The sequence below is a fragment of the Prunus avium genome, chromosome 1, assembly GCF_965620075.1.
Source record: "Prunus avium chromosome 1, drPruAviu1.hap1.1, whole genome shotgun sequence".
Lineage (NCBI taxonomy): Eukaryota > Viridiplantae > Streptophyta > Magnoliopsida > Rosales > Rosaceae > Prunus > Prunus avium.
In genome coordinates, this window is record NC_142284.1 from 304732 (window position 1) to 326204 (window position 21473).

The 21473-nt window shown below is 36.4% G+C and overlaps 1 protein-coding gene and 1 long non-coding RNA gene across 3 annotated transcripts; both read right to left on the minus strand.

The window, feature by feature from the left end:
- Positions 1-7523: 7523 nt before the first annotated feature.
- LOC110769056 (uncharacterized) lies at positions 7524-12377 on the minus strand. 2 transcript variants are annotated; one of them, XR_015832967.1, is made up of 9 exons: positions 12092-12377; positions 11923-11990; positions 11519-11674; positions 10539-11044; positions 10086-10256; positions 9699-9778; positions 9282-9396; positions 9013-9092; positions 7524-7891 (listed from the first exon to the last, which is right to left on the minus strand). It is a non-coding gene; the product is annotated as an uncharacterized LOC110769056 (long non-coding RNA). The 2 variants fall into 2 exon arrangements; XR_015832966.1 differs by having other exon boundaries at positions 9699-10256.
- A 692-nt stretch (positions 12378-13069) lies between these two features.
- LOC110747066 (polyketide synthase 5) lies at positions 13070-14925 on the minus strand. The gene is made up of 2 exons (XM_088247180.1): positions 14661-14925; positions 13070-14251 (listed from the first exon to the last, which is right to left on the minus strand). Exons 1-2 carry the CDS (start codon positions 14836-14838, stop codon positions 13254-13256), a joined length of 1176 nt encoding a protein of 391 aa, XP_088103306.1. The 5' UTR covers positions 14839-14925; the 3' UTR covers positions 13070-13253.
- Between the last annotated feature and the right edge of the window lie 6548 nt (positions 14926-21473).

Consider the following 21473-nt stretch of genomic DNA (forward strand, 5'->3'; position numbering starts at 1 on the left):
ATCGAAGTGTTGTTGGAGCTTTACAATATTTAACATTTACCAGACCAGATTTATCCTATGCTGTCAATTCTGTTTGCCAATACATGACTGCTCCTACAGAACTTCATTGGTTACTTGTTAAAAGGATACTCAGATACATTCAGGGCACTCTAGATCATGGATTGAAGTTCTCTAGTGGTCCTTGGCAATTACATGCTTTTAGTGATGCAGATTGGGCAGGAGATGTGAATACCAAACAATCTACTATGGGATTTGTGGTTTTCTTAGGTCCTAATCCTATTTCATGGCAATCCAAGAAACAAACCTCTGTGGCTAAGAGTTCAACAGAAGCTGAGTATCGATCCTTGGCACATACCTCAGCTAATATAGCTTGGATAAGGCAAGTGTTGCAAGATTTAAAAGTCCGTCTGCCTCATCAACCTGTTTTGCATTGTGACAACTTGTCAGCTATTGCACCCAGTTCTAACCCTGTTTTTCATTCACGTATCAAGCATTTAGATACTGATTTTCATTTTGTCAAAGAGAGAGTTCAAAGAGAAGACCTGATTGTTCAATACATACCAACTGAAGAACAAGTGGCTGATGTAGGAAAAGAGGCCTAAAGAGAGAATAGGGTAGCTAAGGATCATGTGCTTTACCAATGCTTCAATGGAAGCACCCTCCTCAACCAACCTTAAGCTTTTTAGTTTTAAGAGTTTAGGGACCCGGCTAGGCATGAAAGATGTCTGGTTGAGGTTATGCGACTACATGGACCATGGAAGCCATCAAAAACATAAGTGAGGATATTGAATTGGTCTTCGCCCACATTACATGAAAAATACATTATATCTATAACATGTAACAGCATTGAAACTTTTTGAGACAAAACGTAACCCATGATGACTGAAGTAGGGGTTTCAAATTTTGGCGTTTTTAATAGTTACGTTGAGGATAATAACTGATTCAAAATCAGTAATAAAGTCACGCTGATAAAAGGATATAGGAAAATAATGAACAACTTTCTCATATTTGTTGGAAACAATCAGTATGTGAATATATGATAACAGAAATTATAAATCATATACAGAACTTTATAATAACAAAAGTAATTAACCATTCAATTCACAAAATCAAAGTAAATGAATGAGTTTAAATAACTCACTTCAAGTATGACAAAGGTTTGCATATGCAATGTCCAATGTTCACACACAGAAATTCACTCCCTACATACGTGCCTTGTAGTTCTTTAGGCATCTATCTCCAAGATACAACCATCGAATTCTGGCGAACTATATATGCTTTCTCACTCAATGTGTTGAGTGATTCTGAGTGATCAAAATTCCATCCCTATTGCAGATTTTGGATGTTCTATAAATAGACATCCTTGTCTTTTAATTTTTTATTTTAAGAAAAATTACACACCTATTTGTGTGACTCTAGTTTTTCTATTCAAACTTCCAACAAAATTTTGGCTAAATGCATCACTTTTAAAGAAGTTCGAACGAATTTGTTATTTAATGGGATATCAATATGCCACAAGTGTGATATTTGTTAGGGGCGGTCCTACGCCTAGGGCAAGGTAGACTGCTGCCTACCCCAAATTTTTCAAAAAGATAAAAATATCCATATGTAATAGCCAAGTCCATGTGAAACATACAAACCTATGCCCGCTCAAAAAACAACCTACATGTATGCATAACTCAAATTTTCTCTCCTCTTTTATTATCTTCTCCTATTGGGTTTCTCTTAAAACGACCCATATATGTATATATGTTGTAAATGCATGAATTGGTGGATGACCACTATACCTCTTAGCATTCACCTTTTCTAATTCTATGTAACGTATACACTAAATACCAGAGTTATAGGCTTGCAATTTATGAGTTGTTAATGTCTTCTTATCATTGTAAGCCTATAAATAAGAGGTCTTACCAAGATGAGATATACAAGTTGATTGAATAATTTCTTTTGTCTTTTTCTACTCTTCATTTCTCTCTACAAATTGCCTTAGTTATATAACAATATATGTATTTTAGAACCATAATCTAATATGTTGTTGGTATGTAAATGTTTGATTAAAGACATTGATGCTATTATGAGAATTTATTTGACTTTTTGTTGGAACATGTTATCCTTTTTTATGTCGGATCACAATCCGAATCCCAAGAAAATAAAGAAGTTGTTGTCTTTTTTTCTTTAAGAAAAAAAAGGTGTTTTTTTTTTTTTTTTGCTAAGCATTAATTTACCTACAGAGATGCATTTTAGGGTAAGGCTCATTACATCCTCCATGACTACGTATATCTTTTTATGTTTGTTAATGAAATTCACTCGTACTGTCGCATTTTTACTGTGAGTTTTGCCCAGCCAAGTTTAGAATCTTGGATCCACTACTAATATTTGTAACTCAAAATGCAAACCATGTGCACAACAGTTCTTCCTTCCATTATCGGGAAGCGAATGGAGTGGCTGACAAATTTGCTCACTTTGCTTTGTCGTCTCATGGAGGCTCTGTGTTGTATGAATGGATGTTAGGTTATAAGTATCTACATCACAACCATTTTTTTTATTCTTGTTGTGTATCCGACGGGTGCGATATGTTTTTGAAAAAGTGTGTGAGCAATAATTTGGGTGGGGAGGTAGGTGGGTGACACAAAAGTTGGATGATTGCATGACCCCAAATAATTAAATTATGAAAGAAAGAGTAAGAAGTGTGATAGCTTGGGATTCCCTCGCATACTGGCGTTAGTTGAGGACAAACATAAAGCTTATGTTTATTTATCCTAGATTTGTTCTAGAACAACAACCGTAGATATGTTTTCAATTTGAGACATGAGAATTTCAATAGTTTCATTCTCATTTATCTATGTTGTTATAATTTGAAACTGTTTATATATCTTCTAAGAAAATTTCTGTAAATAGGAAAATCGTTTAGTCGTCTAACTCATTATAAAAGAAGAGTGATGATTTCTCCACTTTAATTTTAGGGAGTTTCACTAAAATACCCAAAATGGGGGCTGAAATTATAAAAATACCCAACACCCAAAACACTTTATAAACATACCCAAAACTCATCATTACACACACTCAAAACCCATTTATAAACATACCCAAAACCCATCATTACACACATACCCAAAACCCATTTTGGGTATGTTTCTATGTTTAAATAGTGCTTGGGTATTTTTATAAATACATGTCTAGGATTGGGTATTTTTATAAATATCTATTAATTTTATCCACTTACACTCCATTTTATAACTAAAAAGGGAGTGTAAGTGGATAAAATAGTGATTTCCCCACTCCAATTTTATCCACCTACACTATTTTATAACTAAAAAAGGAGTGTAAGTGGATAAAAAGGGAGTGGGGAAATTATTACCCTAAAAAGAAATAGACAAAGCCAATGTTTTGATTAGTCAGCAGAACATAACATGTGCAATGCAAGCAAAGACACGATCAGCCAAGCATTCGTTCTCTGCATCGAGTTCCATCCTCTAGCTTCTATCAGAATATGTACTATTACTATACAGTACTGAAACTGACGTTAATTATAATGGAGGCCATCTGTTGCATGAGCTCTTTAATTTCTCTGCCTTAAGGTGCCAATTTGATAAGCCACTATGAAAAGGATTTAGTACCAATTTGATAAGCCACTATGAAAAGGAAAATGGAGTCAAGTCGTTGTGGACAATTACATCCGCACAAAGGCTACAAGTTTTGCAGAGGTGGGTTAAAACCGTCCGTCTACTTACATCCGAGTTTGATATACTCTTTGTAAATTAGAGGACACTACAGCATTAAAGCAATGAGTAAAATGCCGAATTACCTCCGGAATTATCACCTAATTTTTGATTTTCCATGAATTTTTGTTAATCAATGAAGGATGCGACCTAAATTTTTTTTGCTAATTTCCCTCCTTTACCGGTAAAATTTCCAAACATTTCATCCACTTATTGAGGGCAAAATTATCTACAATTAGGTGAGAGTTCAGCACAACTAAAAAGAACATCAGGCATACTACAGTTCGATTAATTCTGAGTATTGCTGCTATGAACAAATGGTCTTTAAGACAATTAGATGTTAAAAATGCTTTTTTACACAGCGATCTTGAAGAAGAAGTTTTCATGAGGCAACCCCCTGGTTTTGAAGATTCTGCACATCCAGAGTTTGTGTGTCAATTAAAGAAATCTCTTTATGGTCTTAAGCAAGCTCCAAGGGCTTGGAATGCTAAATTCACTGGTTATTTACCAGCTATTGGTTTCAAATCCTCTCATTCTGACCCAAGTCTGTTTGTCAAACATACTGGATCTGATATTGTCATTCTTCTTTTATATGTGGATGATATAATTCTTACAGGTTCCAAGGCATCTTGTATTCAAGAAGTGGTTGATGAACTCAGTGCAGTTTTTGAAATGAAAGACATGGGAATGCTAACCTATTTCTTGGGTTTACAGATTGATTATAATGCAGAGAGTGATATATTTGTAAGTCAGAAGAAATATGCTAAAGAACTTCTACATAAAGCAGGCATGAGTTCCTGCAAACCATGTTCAACTCCTAGTAAGCCACATACTCAAGTATTGCAGTCTGAGGGTACACTTCTATCTGATCCCTCATTATATCGAAGTGTTGTTGGAGCTTTACAATATTTAACATTTACCAGACCAGATTTATCCTATGCTGTCAATTCTGTTTGTCAATACATGACTGCTCCTACAGAACTTCATTGGTTACTTGTTAAAAGGATACTCAGATACATTCAGGGCACTCTAGATCATGGATTGAAGTTCTCTAGTGGTCCTTGGCAATTACATGCTTTTAGTGATGCAGATTGGGCAGGAGATGTGAATACCAAACAATCTACTATGGGATTTGTGGTTTTCTTAGGTCCTAATCCTATTTCATGGCAATCCAAGAAACAAACCTCTGTGGCTAAGAGTTCAACAGAAGCTGAGTATCGATCCTTGGCACATACCTCAGCTAATATAGCTTGGATAAGGCAAGTGTTGCAAGATTTAAAAGTTCGTCTGCCTCATCAACCTGTTTTGCATTGTGACAACTTGTCAGCTATTGCACCCAGTTCTAACCCTGTTTTTCATTCACGTATCAAGCATTTAGATACTGATTTTCATTTTGTCAAAGAGAGAGTTCAAAGAGGAGACCTGATTGTTCAATACATACCAACTGAAGAACAAGTGGCTGATGTATTTACCAAAGGTCTTCATAGTCCTATTTTCCTCAAACACTGTATTAATCTTAGATTGGGGAACCCAGCTGGGTTTGAGGGGGAATGATGACTGTACATGTCTAGTCAGCATATTAGCTGTAGATCACATGTATATCTCGTGGTCAGTTAGGAGTTGTTAAACAATTGTATAAAGCTCTTGTGTGTACGGTAATTGTTCATTAAGAAAATACAAACAGTAAAGATCTCTTAGAAATCTCTGTGTTCTCTCTCTAGCTTTCTTCCTTCTTATCTCTTTCTGCAAATCTCACTTTTGTTATCATTGAAGAGTAGCAAGCCATTCGAAGATTATAAAAATATATCGAGGGAAAATCATGGAATATATATATTAATTATTCATGAACGTAGTAAACAAAGCCATTGCACCAAAGTTTACCCCATGATGCATCTGGAAGAAAATAAATCCAAAAACCAAAGAAAAAGTAGAACCAATACATCTAGCAGAAAGAAAGCATATGAAATGAATCAACAGTGATGATGTTAATGCAAATAGTGTGACAAGCCATTCCCCATTAAATGGCGCGGTCTGCTCATGGGTGCCGCCGCCAATGGGTTTTGTTAAAGTAAATATCGATGGGAGTTGGCAAAGCAATGGTAGAAAAGCTAGTGTTGGAGTGGTAGTTCGAAATTCAGCTGGGGAGTTTCTTGGCGGCTTGGCTGCATCACGGGTGGGTCACTCTGCTCTTGAGGTGGAGGCTGAAGCAGCAGTCATGGGGCTGGAGTTTGCGGCCAATCTTGGCTATAGTGATGTCTACATGGAAACTGACTCAAAGACCCTTGTGGACGGGATCAAGGGGATATAAGGAACTGTGCCTGGACTATCAGGCCTTCTATTGAGGTTATCTGGCGCAGAGCTGATCAATTCAGAAGAGTTTTTTGGCGTTGGGTTCAGAGGAGTTCAAATCGAGCAGCTCACGAGGCTGCAACGATTGGTTGCCGAGTAGTGGAGATGGAAAGCTGGGTTACTCAACCACCGCTGCCTCCCATACATGTTTTGGTGTCTGATGGACTTCCTGGTCCTCCTTAATTTTTGTTTTTAGAGTAGGAGTTTTCCTTATTTTGCTGGATTGTAGCGATTCAGATGAAGGTGCTTCTGTAGTTTGTCTCAATTACTGCTTTCTATGTATTTCCTTGCGGTTGCCTTTTGGCTTGGAATCTAATTCATGGTTGAACAAAAAAAAAAAGCATTGAAAAGTAGCAAGCCATTCGAAGATTATAAAAATATATCGAGGGAAAATCATGGAATATATATATATTAATTATTGATCAATACATGATTCCCTTTGCCTTCGTGAACGTAGTAAACAAAGCCATTGCACCAAAGTTTACCCCATGATGCATCTGGAAGAAAATAAGTCCAAAAAACCAAAGAAAAAGTAAAACCAATACATCTATAAATTAGCTATATAAAGCTCGACATGATGTTAAATTCAATGATTTTTTTTTTTCCGCTAATTTCCCTCCTCTACCGGTAAAATTTCCAAACATTTCATCCACTTATTGAGGGCACCCATAAAAAAAACCCACAACCATTTTATTTATTCTTGTTGTGTATCCGAACGGGTGCGATATGTTTTTGAAAAAGGGTGTGAGCAATAATTTGGGTGGGGAGGTAGGTGGGTGACACAAAAGTTGGATGATTGCATGACCCCAAATAATTAAATTATGAAAGAAAGAGTAAGAAGTGTGATAGCTTGGGATTCCCTCGCATACTGGCGTTAGTTGAGGACAAACATAAAGCTTATGTTTATTTATCCTAGATTTGTTCTAGAACAACAACCGTAGATATGTTTTCAATTTGAGACATGAGAATTTCAATAGTTTCATTCTCATTTATCTATGTTGTTATAATTTGAAACTGTTTATATATCTTCTAAGAAAATTTCTGTAAATAGGAAAATCGTTTAGTCGTCTAACTCATTATAAAAAAAGAGTGACGATTTCTCCACTTTAATTTTATCCACTTACACTCCATTTTATAACTAAAAAGGGAGTGTAAGTGGATAAAATGGTGATTTCCCCACTCCAATTTTATCCACCTATACTCAATTTTATAACTAAAAAAGGAGTGTAAGTGGATAAAAAGGGAGTGGGGAAATCATTACCCTAAAAAGAAATAGACAAAGCCAATGTTTTGATTAGTCAGCAGAACATAACATGTGCAATGCAAGCAAAGACACGATCAGCCAAGCATTCGTTCTCTGCATTGAGTTCCATCCTCTAGCTTCTATCAGAATATGTACTATTACTATACAGTACTGAAACTGACGTTAATTATAATGGAGGCCACACATATGGATTTAGTACCAACTAGCAAAGGTGCCCGCGCGATACTGCGGGTTTTAAAACCGTTTGAAATGTGTACAAAGTTTTGAAAATATGTAGCAAGTTTAAATTACAAAATAAAGACTAATAACATGTTTTATATGTTGCTTGTCATCTTAAAATATTGATCATATTTTATTAAACCAAGCAGCAATCAAAATATCAACAGTTGAACTGCTCCTTGTTCAAAAGAGTTTGGACATGTCTTTACATATATGCTACTGGTGGGTGAAGGGGATTTTTCTGCCTTGATGTCTGTTGAAATGGGATCTATCTCTTGTTGGCTCTACTGCAGAAGTGGTTTATGTTCTTTCTTTCTTATCTTTTGCAAGGGTTTTAACTCTGTTGGTACAAATCCGGTAAATGGCAGGTGTTAGTGTAGATAAATGGAAAATTTTGAGTGAATGCAATAACTATTATCACAGAATTAAGTTAAAAAATCAATAGGACAAACAACAGTTTAGATACATCAAGCATTCTATTAATCTGATGGACAAAGGTATAAGCTCAGTTTATTTAATCAATTGATAACAAATTTAGAACTGTGACAATTTATTAAATAGGTATAAGGGAATTAAGACAAAACACCCAAGCTCTGATAGAATCAAATCAAGGGGTGTTGATTCTGTTGCTACAAATTTGGAAAATGGTAGGTGTTAGTGTGGACAAATGGGAACATTTTAGCTAAGACAATTGACTATTATTATAGAATGAAGGCAAAAAAATCAATTGCATAAACCACAATTTAAATACGCCAAGCATTGTACGAATCTAGTGGACAAAAGTATAATTTCAGTCATTGCACAAATTATTAAATACCTATAACAGAATGAAACCAAAAGATCCAAACTTTAATAGAATCAAATCAAATACCCATAACAGAATCAAACCCTTCGCGAGTTTGTTGTACATAAGCAGAGATAATCTATAGACACCTATGGTCAAAACTAATACATGTATTGCCATTTATAGGTTAAGTTAATCTAATGAAGAAGTAAGCTGATGTAGTACGAAAATAAACTGTATTGCCATTTATGTCCCAACACCTACAAATCTTAGTAGAATAACACTTGGTTCCACTTGAAATTTGTGGCACAATAGCTACAACTCAAGAAATATAAAATGACGTAATTAGCCTATATGGTAGATTGCAGAATTAACTATAAGAGCTGATCAATAAGACTTGTGTTAACAGTGAGAAATTAATGTTCAAGCAAATACATAGGTTAAAATCAAGTTTGTAACAAATTATTAAAAATGGTATAATAGCAGTTGGCTATGAACAAATTTAAAAGAAAATTCCAAAAAAACGGATGAAATACCAAACTTTCATTCAAATCAAGAAACACAAATAAAACATTTTGGACAAAAATTTAACTACTTTGAGCATAATATTCAAGGACAATAAGTAAACAAAAAGTTTCGAACGAAAACAGGAAAAATTAAAAAAAAACTTTTTCAACCTTGTCTAGCCTGCAAAGAACCTCCTTCTACTCACAGCCTCTTCTTGACTCTCTTGTACACTGTTAACATCTTGCAAAAACTGAAAAGGCACAAAAAGAAAATAAATGAAAATCACCACAACCTCAACTAAAAACACCAAATGAACTAATGCTTTCTAATTGAACACATTGTAGTGCATAAAACCCAAGAAAAATGTCAAATTATGACCAGATAAATCCTGCATATTTTCCTTATGACAGAATAGTAGGAAATAAAACAATCACTTTACCTATGGAAGCATTTTGTGGAAGGCATTGAAATGAATGGGATCTAAATCACACAGAGTTCTATCAATATCAAATAGCACTGCTTCAAGTGGAGCAAGTCCAGAGAGTGAACTTTTGCTGGTTCCAGAGACACATCAGAGAAGGAAAAAAAAAAGGCAATGAGGCATTAGTACAACAAAAGAATGAAACCAAAAAAATACAAATGTAACATTTGCACCACCTGTTTCTCTGTAATTGATCTTTCACATTTTCATTGCTCAATTCGTACACAACATGAGATGATACCAAACATATATATACTTTTGAATAGCTGCGATAATTTATTTAACTACTTTGGGCATAATATTCAGGGAGAATGAGTGAACAAAAAGGGTCTAACAGAAACAGGAAAAATAAAAAAAATAAAAACCATTTTCAACCTTGTCTAGCCTGCAAAGAACCACCTTCTACTCACAGCCTCCTCTTGACGCTCTCATACACTACTACCATCTTGCAAAAACTGAAAATCCACAAAATGAAAATCATCACAATCTCAGCTAAAAACATCAAATGAACACATTGTACTCCATCGTTAAACCCAATAAAAAGGCTACATAATGCGTAACCGCTATTTCTTAATCTGGGCTCTCCATTTACATATATTTCACAAATTTAAGTAAGAGAAAAGAACTGTAAATCTGTTTGAAAATGAAAAGAAAAGAAAACAAATCATCCCTGCATATAAGAATAAGAAAAGAAACAGTGCAACAAAAGGGAGTACATTCTATGAGCAAACAATATAGATCAAACTCTATTAGATGACGTACAGAGATAAATATACTCATCCATCAAATAGCTGTCATGCAATAAGAAACAATGGCTATTGTTCTTAGAGACTTTATCTTCCCTGTAGAACGTATTTCAAGCCGAAATGTGGCAAAGAATTTTAATGCAATTCCTCCAGATGTCACTTGTGGAGTACCATAGTATACACCAATCTTGCAAAATGAACGAATGATGCCATTAGTTTCTGGAAGTGAAAGAATTGTCATTAGGGGAAAATAACTAATAAAGAAACCTGAAGGAACAATCAAAATCATATGCATCTGAAAAATTAATGACTCAAATTCAGCTGCTTAGACCTAGGCACTCAAATCTCAATTACTGCAACGGACCCAAGCATGGGTCATCATAAATATCTGAAAACTTTTAAGGCTCAAAGTCAGCTGCTAAGATATAGGCAGTCAATCTTAATCGTTTCAATGAATCCAAGTACATACCATCCATTCAGCTGCTAAGGTTTCACATCCAGCTTTCTCATAATGCACATTGAATTTGGGCTTCCATTCCCAAAAGCTACTACTTACTGGCGCACCCAATTAGCCTTTGGATTCATCTGGTAGACCAGGAATCAAAACTTTAGTTACTTGTTCCCCTGTTTCTGAAATACTTTCATCCTCTTCCTCTCCAATTATGTAGCCATCAGAGCTTCCACTTGATAAAATTGGATCAACATGTTTGAAGTTTTCACTGGTGTTTAATGACCTAAAACCTCCTTGGTGATTTAGTTGCTTCAAGAAAGGCTGATCTAAATTGTAACAGCTCCAAAACTTCCTTCTCCCATCAAATTTAGCACCAAAAATTCCGTTTTTTTTTCTTTCTAAAACCTGGGAGACTGAATTGATGTGAACTTGAGCTTTTCACAATCAATTTCCACCTTTAATTAACAGCATTACAGCATGGTGCAGAACTGTATGAGAGTACTTCCATACCCACAAACTGAATTCTGCAATGATCAATCAAAACAATGATTCAACAACAATTTGACTTTACCCTTTATTGCATGAGACTAATTGAGAAAATGAAGAAGTATAATTTGCAAATCACATGTTGTATGTAGCTTTCATGCTTCCAACTTTTCCCCAACACAAAAAAAAAAAGAGCACAAACTGATATGAAGAGAAGTTAATATCAATTACCAATCTTGAACTTCAGTTAACACCCAAAAACTGGTTAAGATATTTATTATAACTTGAGAAAAGAGACTAAACAAAATTAGCAACCAGTAGCTTTCCTGCACAACTCTAAAAGAAACACACATATTCATGGCAAAAGAAGAACTAATTTCTCAAATATATTAGTTGACTTCAAAATGAGAGCAAAAGATGCATTAGTAAAATTGAATCTAGTTGGATTTAATTCTTTGTAAGTGAAGTTATCATAATTAAATTGAAATAATACAATAAAGAGATTTGCTCACCATTTGGTCAACCAGTACACACTGTAAACCACTGTATTGATCATCCGATCCGATAAGTTTTGGTCGCCATATTCTACAGACTCGAACTTTGATCTTCTTGTTAAATTGGAATGGTTCCAAACCACGAATGTGAACGAAACTCATTGTATTATAAAGCTGAAAATAAAATATATTTTTTGTTAGTATAAAAAGGTATGCAGGTATTTATCAAAAGTGACAGTAAAAATATAGAAATGTTTAACTATGAATAGATCAAAGTTGAAACCTGATAAGTACAAACAGAAAAAAAAAATCAGCCACACAGAAAATCTACAACCACACGCAAAAAGAAAAAAAAAAAAAAAAAAAAGGAGGAGTCTATAAACACACGCAAAAAGGAAATCAGCCACACAGACATCAATTACCAGATTGGTGAGCAGACTGGGGGTTCTCATATTGATTACTCCAGTTCTTTTTCCTTAGATCTTCCTCCCTGTAACAACAAACCAAACTCAATTTCTGATTTACTTCTCAATTTTCGACATGACAAATGAATAAACCAACCTAGAAAACCAAAAGAACGTTAAAACCAACCTTTTTTTACGAAACCTAGAAATCCCTTTGAGCTAAACCCGTGCGATGAGAAAAAGGATGAAGCGTAGCTGGAACGGCCACACTCGAACGCAACATCTGAGAGGAAAACCGATGAGATAAAGACCAAAAGGGCGGCTGGATTCGCAGCGCGCCTCCCCAAACGAAAATCGACGGCCCCCCACGCATGCAGAACAGTGAACTCTGATCTTCCATGGCTGCCCTCAACCAGCCCAACCAGCTGGTTCGAAATGGACTGGAAATCTCTGAGCGAACGAAACATTCGCAAGGGAAGAGATGCGAATGGGAAGGGGCAAAAAGGGAAGAGGAGAAAAGGTTTAGTTGAGGGCATTTTCGGAAATTCACTGTGCTGAAGAGAAAACAAAACATGTAACAACAGTAAAATGAGGGGCATTCTAGTAATTACACTGTGCTTAAGAACAGTGTTTAGTTGGATTGCCGTTTAGTATATATATAATTTTGATAAGCCACTATGAAAAAGAAAATGGAGTCAAGTCATTGTGGACAATTACATCCGCACAAAGGCTACAAGTTTTGCAGAGGTGGGTTAAAACCGTCATCCGAGTTTGATCTCCTCTTTGTAAATTAGAGGACACTATGGCATTAAAGCAATGAGTAAAATGCCGAATTACCTCCCGAATTATCACCTAATTTTCAATTTTCCATGAATTTTTTTTAATCAATGAAGGATACGATCTAATTTTTTTTCGCTAATTTCCCTCCTCTACCGGTAAAATTTCCAAATATTTCAACCACTTATTGAGGGCAAAACTGTCTACAATTAGGTGAGAGTTCAGCCTAACTAAAAAGAACGTCAGACTGGAAGATTTAGACAACAAAAAAAAAAAAACAGATTCGAACATTAATAAATAGTATTTGTTTGTCTGCTCGTTTTTTAATAACATAAACTGTGATCTCAAGCATTGAAGAGTAGCAAGCCATTCGAAGATTATAAAAATATATCGAGGGAAAATCATGGAATATCAATTATTCATGAACGTAGTAAACAAAGCCATTGCACCAAAGTTTACCCATGATGCATCTGGAAGAAAATAAGTCCAAAAAACCGAAGAAAAAGTAGAACCAATACATCTAGAAGAAAGAAAGCATCTGAAATGAATCAACAGTGATGATGTTCAAGGCTTCAAGCATTCAAACCCACACTGTGAAGCACGACGGTTTCCACAGTGAGCCCAGGGCCAAAGCCGAATAGCACACCCCAATCCAGACCATCTCCAGTGGTTTTTAGTCCTTTCTCGGCGGCCCTCTTCCTAACCTCATCCAAAATAAACAGCACACAAGCACTCGACATGTTTCCGTACTCTGATAGTATGTGTCTTGTAGCCTCTAATTTCTCAGGCTTCAGGGCCAATTTGGACTCCACTTGGTCTAGAATTGCTGGGCCACCTGGGTGTGCAATCCAGAATAGGGAGTTCCAATCCGAGATGCCCAAAGGTTGGAAGGCCTCGTTCAGACTCTTCTCAATGTTCTTCGAAATAAGCCCGGGAACATCCTTGAGCAGATGAAATGTAAGCCCAACTTCACGGAGATGACCGTCGATGGCTCCATCGCTGTCGGGAAGGATGGTTTGGGATGCTGACACCACTTCAAATAGGGGCTTCTCGATCTCGGGAATTGGGTCTGCACCCACAATAATAGCTGCTGCACCGTCACCAAATAAAGCCTGGCCCACTAGACTGTCAAGGTGAGTGTCACTGGGCCCACGGAAGGTGACGGCGGTGATCTCCGAGCACACAACGAGAACACGAGCACCTCTGTTGTTCTCAGCCAAATCCTTGGCCAACCGGAGCACTGTGCCGCCGGCGAAACACCCTTGCTGGTACATCATGAGGCGCTTGACGGAGGGGCGGAGGCCCAAGAGCTTAGTGAGCTGATAGTCGGCTCCAGGCATGTCCACACCACTGGTGGTGCAAAAGACCAAATGGGTAATTTTGGACTTGGGCTGGCCCCATTCCTTAATGGCCTTGGTGGCAGCTTCTTTGCCGAGTTTTGGAATTTCAACGACCACCATGTCCTGCCTGGCATCAAGGGAAGGTGCCATGTACTCACACATACTTGGGTTCTCTTTTAGAATTTCTTCGGTCAAATACATGTAACGCTTCTTAATCATAGATTTGTCACCTGAAAAAAGCATAAACAGAAAAGTTACGCTTGTGTTTGAGGATTGAGCATGACTATGATTTATAATTAATTTAAAATGGCCCAGTGCTGCTGCAAAGGCAGTTTTAATTGGTGGTGTCCTTTTCCAATTACTATATATATACGTTCATCATGCCAGAAAATACTTCAATTTCATTAAAAAGGTATATATGACTACTGCAGAGTATGATGTGAAATTAAAACAACTCACTATCACAACTATTAACTGGAAAATAATAATTGTCACATTTGTTTTGTTTGTATTCAAATTATCAAACACCTTGCTGATATACATGATATCCTTTTTTCTGGAATTAAACAAGGAATTGCCTACGGATCATGTTCAAAGAAAGATAAGAAGAAGAAAAAAGGAGAAGATATTGCTACTTACACATGCGCTGGAATTTTTCCTTGAGCTCAGCCTTGTGCTCACTGTTGGTAATACGAAAGTAGTAGTCAGGGTAAGTAGCCTGGTCAACACAATTGGGAGGAGTTGCTGTCCCAATGGCCAAGACTGTGGCCGGACCCTCTGCCCGCTGAGCCTTACGAACTTCCTCGACAGTCACCATTTTCTCCGGTCGTCAAGAAAGATCAAGGAGGCTAGGTGCTGGTTGTGGTTGTGTGTTTACAGTTGCAATGGTAAGTCTGAGAAAATGTTAAGAGAAGCGGTTGTATTTTATATAATAAGTGAAAGAGAGGTAGCTAGCTACGTATCACGTGCCTGACCAATTCCTTTGTTAGAAAGGTAAATGCTCAACAACCTAAGGCCAAAAGGGCCTTGCTGGCACGTGCATTTTTGTGTGGTATGTGTTGCCTACAGACATCTGCATGATTTGGAATGTGCTTGTTCTCACGTTTTACCTAACAACCCAAAGGGGAAGAAAATATCATCAACACCTTTAATTCAAATTATTGTCAATTCCATCGGAGGGTACTGATAAGTCGGTGAATGCATGCAGGATTTAATCATATAGTTCAACATTTTATTATTTTCTTGTTTTTTCCTTATCCAACGGGTTTGGAATATTGGTTTTGATAAATATAAATTTGAAAATGGAAAATAATAACAACAATTTGTAGTGGTACCGTGGTAGGCATATGGTGACGCGCGCAATAAGTGCTTAGTCGGAGATGAACCCGAATTTAGAAAAGAAAAAGATGTATGTTTCCTAAAATTTACTTTAAAATTCGTTTGGCGACATAAATTGGCTATATATAGCTCGACATTATGTTAAATTCAATGATTTTTTTTGCAAAGATGGATTATGATCATAATCTTACTATGGTCGACATTGCATATATATAACTTATCAATTTGATCACTCAATTAATGGTTGTCATTTTAGTGATTTCTTGAACCACTATGTTTACCTATTTTGTTGGTCACTATTTTTTTTAGGGTCATGCTAGGGAGACCATCTTTATATACCAACTTCTGTACCATCTCTCCAATAGAGATAGAGCCCATCAATACAATGGGTCTCACATCTATTAGAGAGATGGTACACAAGTTGGTCTCTAAAGTTGGTTTACCTAACATTTTCCTATTTTTTAACACAAGCGATAGTCTAAATTACAAAGGGGAAGTGGGTTTCTCACACACATTAGCAAATACACACAGAGAGTCGAAAAGTTGTTGTTCAAACTTACACAGCGAGCATAATTGTATTGCATATATATAATTACAAAGGACGGTGGAGTAACCCTAGTCGCTGGATACATTTAATAAGTATATAAATTTACAATCAATGACATAATCAAGACCGTAACCCTCCCCAGCCCTAGCAATGAAGGGTAATTGTCGTCTAGTTTTTCATGGTAATGATAAGGATTGATCTTCATTATCCCCTCTCATCCTCGAGAAGTCATTTTGCTGTATTTTCAAGCACAAGAGCTGGTATATCGAACTCTGAGCAGCACCCTAACTATGCTCGCAAAGTAAATGAGAGAGGAACAAGGTGAAGTTTGGATATCAAGAAAAAAAAAAACGAGGAAAGGACAACCCTTTAGAAAAGACATCGACGATTTGAGCGTCAGAGGCCACAAAACCAACATGTAAGGCTTGAGAGATAACGTGTTCTATTTGGAAATGTATACTCGAGTTCCCAATATAGTTTTTATTTCTCACATACATGCGATTTCAAAGTAGACTATCAATTGGTTGGTGACTATTTCTGTCGTTATTCATAATTCTGACTACATGTTAACTTGTATACATACATGTGATGTTGAAGAATATAAAGTCCGACATCGGAAACTTGAATAAATAAAATACACATATAATGAATGATTTCACTACTAATATCACCGAGGCCTTTTGTCATAAAACCCCACACTTACTGGGCATTGTAGGTAGTTAAGTTTGGGACAATATCGGTGTTTCTAATAATGGATCGTTGGCCCTTCTCTCTGAAATTTAAAATGGTATCAGAGTAAGGCTTCACATGTTGGGCCCAACGACCACACGTGCTCCCACGTCACCCAATATGTGTTGTCCACGTGTTAGGCTTGAAAGTTTGTCACACGTGTAAGGGCGTGTTGAGAGTATTTATCCCACATTGAAAAGTTAAGGGACCAAGCCTGGGTTTATTAGGAGTTGGACTACTCCCCCGATTGCCAATTGGTTTTGGGGTGAAACCTCAACTTTATTCATGGTATCAGAGTGGGTTGATTGACTATGGACAACGTCAACCAATCTCGGATCCATATGGGTGGCATGTTAACAATTACATGCAAAACTATTTTGGGGATTTATCATTTGATGACTACTCTTCAAAATATACTTACTCTACACATAGAGATGATGAAGATAGTGAAAATTTTGAACCTCATAGAAACTCTATGTGGTACTAAGTCACTCATGTATCTTACCATGCAATGTATAAAGTGTAAAATATTGTAGTAATTCATTATATAGAAATGATTATGGTGTGTTTAATTTTCTTTCATTAATTACTACATATTTTCTACACTTACAGTGTTTGCCAGCTCGCTATATAATCAACTTAAATAAGTTAAATCCATCATGCAATGCATTTCCTTCCAATTTTTTGTGATAAACTAATAGATAATTGACTAAATAAACATCCTACAAAGTTTCAATAAAAATTTCCAAGTTTTTCTTACAATTTCCGTGGTTTTTATTCAATTTTTACCGATACCGATAATATCCCGATATTTCCATCGACATTTCTGTGTTTTTCGACTTCCGATATTTTCGATACCACCGATATTTTAGACCTTGGTCCTCAGCAACCAAGCCATCAAAGCTCTCTCACGAGGAGACATTTCAATAACCCATGCAAAAAAACCCACAACCATTTTTTCCCCTTTACATTCAAACAAAAGTTTCATCACATTCTCACAATTGATTGTCCAAATTTCGATAAAATAGCAAGTCCAAAAACCAACCTCTGACTTTGGACACACAAAGAACGTCCAAAGTGGGTTGGACCCTGTCCAAGAAGTTTGTATCCGAGCAAGCCTCCCACAGTAGCAATGAGGTGCAACAATGACCAGCTCTTCTACTCGTGGAGGTTCGTGGCTCATCTTCACACCCTTTAATGTATAAATTTTTCTCTCAGTATAGAACCTTCAATCCTTGAAATGGTGGTAAGTAAATTTTTTTTTTTTTTGGGTTCAGAAACCTTTTTATCGAAGAAGAAGAGAACGGTTTGTTAATTAGGATCCACTTGACCCCTTGAGATGCTTAGATTTCGATTTTAAAAGCGTGTGGGGTCCACTTTGCCACTTTGGATGCTGACTGTTGGGTATATTTTATATTATATATTTAACCCCATTCTTGGTACATTTTGGTTTATATTTTGGAAGAATTTTGATACTTTGAATTGTATTCTCAATATAGGAATTTCGACTTCCTCTGGAGCAAAACATAATCAAATGGACGAATTTTGGAGTAATTCCAGTTGGAGGACGTTCGTGAGTCACTTAGCTTGATCATATTGAAATTTCAGATGTTTCTACCAAGCGGTTATTTTCTGGCAATAAAACAAAGGAGCAGAGAGCAGTGCTGGAATAGTGACGTTTTGGGCCTTTATTGCGTTTTTGGAGCCCAAGATGACTCAGATGGGTTCGTGACCTTCTGGAGAAGTGTTCAGAACGTTTTTATCTTTAAAACAAGCTATCTTGGGCGGGATTTGGAGGAGATTTGAGGCCAAAATGTGGCTGGGCAGTTTGTGGGCAGATTCTTCTAATCCAATTTGGATTTTGTATCCTAGTATTATTTTATTGTAACCTAGTTTCCTTGTGGGGATTGGGCAGCTAGGTTTTAGGAAGTATTTTAAGTTATTTTTCACAACAATTTGAGGGATCTCTCTTTTGGCTTTTGAACGCAACTTTTGCTAGGGTTTTTGAAGAACTTCTACTTCAAGGTGTTTTTATTCTTATTCATTCGAATGATATTTTCTTTGGTTTTAATTATGAACATGCGTGACTAACTTTCTTTTGCTAGGGTGAGGCCACAAGCCTTAGCAAGAATATGTAGTTTCTGTCTAATTTGCTTATGATTATATGCATGCAGGTTTTCGAATTATTCATCACTGGGTTAAACTATCTAAGTGTCTTGATGCTTGATCACCATTAGGATGTTTAGAAAAGTAATTTGATGCAATTTTGGTCGGAGGTCGGTCCCTGAAATTGACGAAGGCTTCTTGTGATTAATATGTGCAAGTTCACTTAGGATGAATACCATGTCTTAAGGGTTGCATGGTTTGTCAAAAGGTTTCACATAACTTAATGAGTCATGTATGTTTAGATTTGATCTGAATACCACAGACGGATTGCATGTGTGATATACGCTCTATGTTGGGGGTCCAAGTAGGCATATATTAGGAATACCTAACCTTTGAAATATGCATGTATAGGTCATAAGTAATTGGGAGAACTATATAGAATTGTTAAGGTGACGGCGGATCCCTAGTGCTTTCTTAATTTGATTTCTAAAAACACAACTGTTTCTTTTGCTCTTAGCTTTAATTTTGCATATTGCCTTATTTTTTATTAGTTAAATTCGTTTTAAGTTAAGGTCTTAAAATGAAACATCTCAATTTTCTCTTTTACAATAATTAATTAGAATTTGGTTTGCTACGAGTTATTTAATAATCCCTGCGGAGAACGACCTTGCGAGAATTATTTATACTACAATAACCTTGTCATTCTTGCAAGTTTTAATAGGAGTTTTAACCCTGTTTGCACAGGTACTAAAAAGTCTATCACTGACTATGCTCAGTAATTGGCCACCAATATGTGTACTTTTAACGTAATGACCCTATCACGTCAGCATTTTTAATGGTCTTTTGAATGACGTTAACGATGAGAGGTAAAGTAGAACACAAAACCACGATCAAGGGGGTTAAGTGGGCCACTTTAACTTTGGAAGGTAAAATGAGATTTGATCAAAATTTCAGGAAGCACTAGAGTAAATAAACCTAAAAAATGACATGTTTATATTAAGGGAGATAAACTTTTGTTAGTTTTGAAAGTCAACCATTGTTTTTATTTATTCTTGTTGTGTATCCGACGGGTACGATATGTTTATGAAAAAGGGTGTGAGCAATAATTTGGGTGGGGAGGTAGGTGGGTGACACAAAAGTTGGATGATTGCATGACCCCAAATAATTAAATTATGAAAGAAAGATTAAGAAGTGTGGTAGCTTGGGATTCCCTTGCAGACCGGCGTTAGTTGAGGACAAACATAAAGCTTATGTTTATTTATCCTAGATTTGTCCTAGAATAACAAGAGTTCAGTTTTCCTGTGACCAAACTCCCTGTGCCACCATGAACATAAAATTAACACAGTTAACTTCATTTGAAAATTAAAAACAAAAAAATAATTCTTCATCATCTTTCTCTTTGGTCTGTGCCCAGATATTCACTCTCAGCGACAAATTATCATGCAAAAAATTTCCACAACAATAGCCCATAAGTGGTAGATTTGCATGTGTATTTTTGTCCGGTCATCAACATCAATGAACCCATCTTAAATTCACAAGCTTTTCTTTGTTGTGTTTTTTTCATTGATCAAATCAGATTGTTGATACCACCGAGGTGACGGCCGCTGGCATGGTTAATTTTCGACAACTGCACATCAATTGGTGACACCCACGGGCTCCGATTTATGGAACCTAGATGAAACACCGTCATCCAACACCTGAAAGTTGTCGAACTCGCCTTAGAAATCTTTGTCGAATCTGCAATTTGCCGACCCGCCGAGCTTCTACTCGAGTTGTTGAGGCCCAGCAACAGAACCGCCATGCTCCGACGTACAAAACCCCGTCAACCTTTTAACCACCTTACACCGGAAAACTGTTTTCCTTGCCCCTTCATCTTTCATGTGCTCTAATATGAAAACTCAGCCAGTTCTTGAAAAACAAACCTTTAATATAATTATTTTAATTATTATTTTGATAAAAATTAAAGACTTAACAGAGTTAAGTTTTGGTTAAATGAAGGGACACATATCAAAAGTATAAGAAGGTCACAAGGTGGCACAAGGAGATTGGTCACAGGAAAACTGAACTCAACAACTGTAGATATGTTTTCAATGTGAGACATGAGAATTTCAATCATTTCATTCTCAATTATCTATGTTGTTATAATTTGAAACTATTTATCTTCTAAGATAATTTCTGTAAATAGGAAAATCGTTTAGTCGTCTAACTCATTGTAAAAGAAATAGAAAAAGCCAATGTTTTGATTAGTCAGCAGAACATAACATGTGCAATGCAAGCAAAGACATGATCAGCCACATCATTAGTAAGATGGCCTTCTTAATTGCCTCCACACACATGCCAAGCATTCGTTCTCTGCATTGAGTTCCATCCTCTAGCTTCTATCAGAATCTGTACTATTACTATACAGTACTGATACTGACGTTAATTATAATGGAGGCCATCTGCTGCATGAGCTCTTTAATTTCTCTGCCTTAAGGTGCCACACATAAGGATTTAGTACCAATTTGATAAGCCACTATGAAAAGGAAAATGGAGTCAAGTCGTTGTGGACAATTACATCCGCACAAGGGCTACAAGTTTTGCAGAGGTGGGTTAAAACCGTCTGTCTATTTACATACGAGTTTGATCTCCTCTTTGTAAATTAGAGGACACTGTGGCATTAAAGCAATGAGTAAAATGCTGAATTGCCTCCCGAATTATCACCTAATTTTCAATTTTTCATGAATTTTTGT

Coding starts and splice junctions, on each gene's coding strand:
- LOC110747066 (XM_088247180.1), bottom strand. CDS start 14,838: ATGGTGACTGTCGAGGAAGTTCGTAAGGCTCAGCGGGCAGAGGGTCCG. Junction 14,252..14,660: donor GGAAAAATTCCAGCGCATGT/GTAAGTAGCAAT, acceptor TGCTTTTTTCAG/GTGACAAATCTATGATTAAG.